We start from the raw sequence: 1953 nt of genomic DNA, 5'->3' as shown, positions 1-1953 counted from the left end.
CTCCTGCTCACTCTTCCATGTCACGTCCCGTGCTCACAACAGTCAGCTCTGTGGAAATGTCACCCACGTCCACACCGAGAACCTTCTATGTCACTGTTTCCTCGAAAGCGTGAACCGTGTCCAATTCCGAGTCAGATCTTCCACTGTGGTGCCAAGTCCTATGCATTTGCCCAACTCTCATGGGACAAAGAGCTGTGGGAAATTAGGGGCACGCGAAAATTAAGAGTTTTCTAAGGCAAGGTCCACTCGGCTTCATACATTTATATTTAAAAATAAGAATACTCATTTCTGAACTTCGCAACGGTAAGAGATTTGTACACACGACCTTATTTAATCCTCACAACAGAGAGAAGTATTTTATGTGAAACATTAAAAAGATCTTCTAGTAGGAAACAGGAACACGGGAGAGGAAACAGGAAAATTCCAAGATGTCAGACAAAATAGCATCACTTCATTTTTCAAAATGAAATAACTTCTCTGGAAATATGAGTAAAACCGGTTAGCTAAGATTAAAAGAACTATCCTTACCATTATTTTAAAGCCAGGGCTTTGCTTTTTATGTTACAAGTAAAAAAAAAACAAAAAACAAAAAAAAATTTTAAACTCCAAAAGTATATTTGCTTTTGCAACATAAATAGCTGAAACAATTTAAAACAAATTTGGGAACCAAAATGAAAAAAAATTCACACTGAACTCTAATAAATTCCAATCTAGACCAAGTTTTTATGGCTCTGTGATAAATCCAAAAAATAAACAACGTAATAAGTAAACAAAAAGAAAATAGATATTTATGGAAATGCTGACAGACCATTTTCCACAGACAAAAAGTGATGATGATGATGATGGTGATGATGAGTGGCTTTGAAATGACAGACTTTAGTAAGAGCTATGTGCCATAAATTCACAAATTAAATGAACAAAGAAATCTTTCTCTAATAAACCACAATGCTTTAGATAAAGAGGCGGCAAGTGTCAAATGCAAGGTAAGAAATATGTTTTAAATGTACCATCTACGACATAGAGACATCACACGTGAGAGCCACATTTATCTTCGTGGCTGAAATATTTTAACTCAAGAATGACAATGTTTGGTAAATTTAATTCTCACTGAATTGTACTAACTAAGGACTTAAACTAAAAAAACACTGGTCAAATACACAACTACATAACATTTCAAGAGAGGTACTGGATATTACAAGTCTTTATCTGTATATAAATTTTAAATACTGCATTTTGAGTATGAAACATTAAACACTTTCAAATGCTGTCTGTCAGACTTTAACTCCTAAAACCTGTGTGTTAACTTCAAGAAACCTTCTGCCCTCCGCATTTACATCTCATTTGCTACATAAACACTTGGATCCTGGTCCTTCAGTGGTGGCAATTAGTGTGACTCAAATCAGCAAATGCTGACCGAGTGGCCCTTAAGTACAGACGATGGCTCCACACGCCACAAAGGCAACTGAGACCCCAACATGCGCTAAGGAGTCTGAAAGCCAAAGGCCTGGAAGTGTCGCTAAACTGACACGGCAAGTCAGACTCATCTGTTAAAACTCTACATCAAAATATTGCCTATCAATATCTCTTTGAGTTAGATGAAATCACAATTCCTAAGAAATCAGACAGGTATCAGGCTAACGATCATTTTATATATGACTCAGTTATCAAATTCATTTACTAGCCCAGAAACGCGCACCATCTAGGAACCACTCTCAACCCCCATCCCAACAGATTGCCCTTGAAATTCACAGCATAAGACCGTGGCCATCGACTACAGAGCAGCACACCTCTTCCCACCAGACACCACCCGGCGGACGCCCTTCCTCCACAGCCACCCAGAGCGTGACCTTCAACCAGGGCTGTCGCCATGCTCGGAGCTGATCTAACGCGCACTGTTTCTGAAGTCTGCTATTTTAGGAGCCTCATAAAGAAGTTACGAACTGCTTCAAAGGG

At 38.8% G+C, this 1953-nt stretch overlaps 1 protein-coding gene across 1 annotated transcript in view; it reads right to left on the bottom strand.

The window, feature by feature from the left end:
* Nucleotides 1-1953, bottom strand: part of WDR27 (WD repeat domain 27) — a 70412-nt gene that overhangs the window by 12322 nt on the left and 56137 nt on the right. The window contains exon 23 of the mRNA XM_023521739.1: nucleotides 187-192. Coding sequence (XP_023377507.1) covers nucleotides 187-192 — 6 coding nt within the window. The remainder of the gene's footprint in view (nucleotides 1-186; nucleotides 193-1953) is intronic.

This window comes from Pteropus vampyrus, unplaced genomic scaffold, assembly GCF_000151845.1.
Source record: "Pteropus vampyrus isolate Shadow unplaced genomic scaffold, Pvam_2.0 Scaffold313, whole genome shotgun sequence".
Taxonomy (NCBI): Eukaryota; Metazoa; Chordata; class Mammalia; order Chiroptera; family Pteropodidae; genus Pteropus; species Pteropus vampyrus.
The sequence above is the reverse complement of the archived record's forward strand: the minus strand, read 5'-3'. Positions and strand labels throughout refer to the sequence as shown.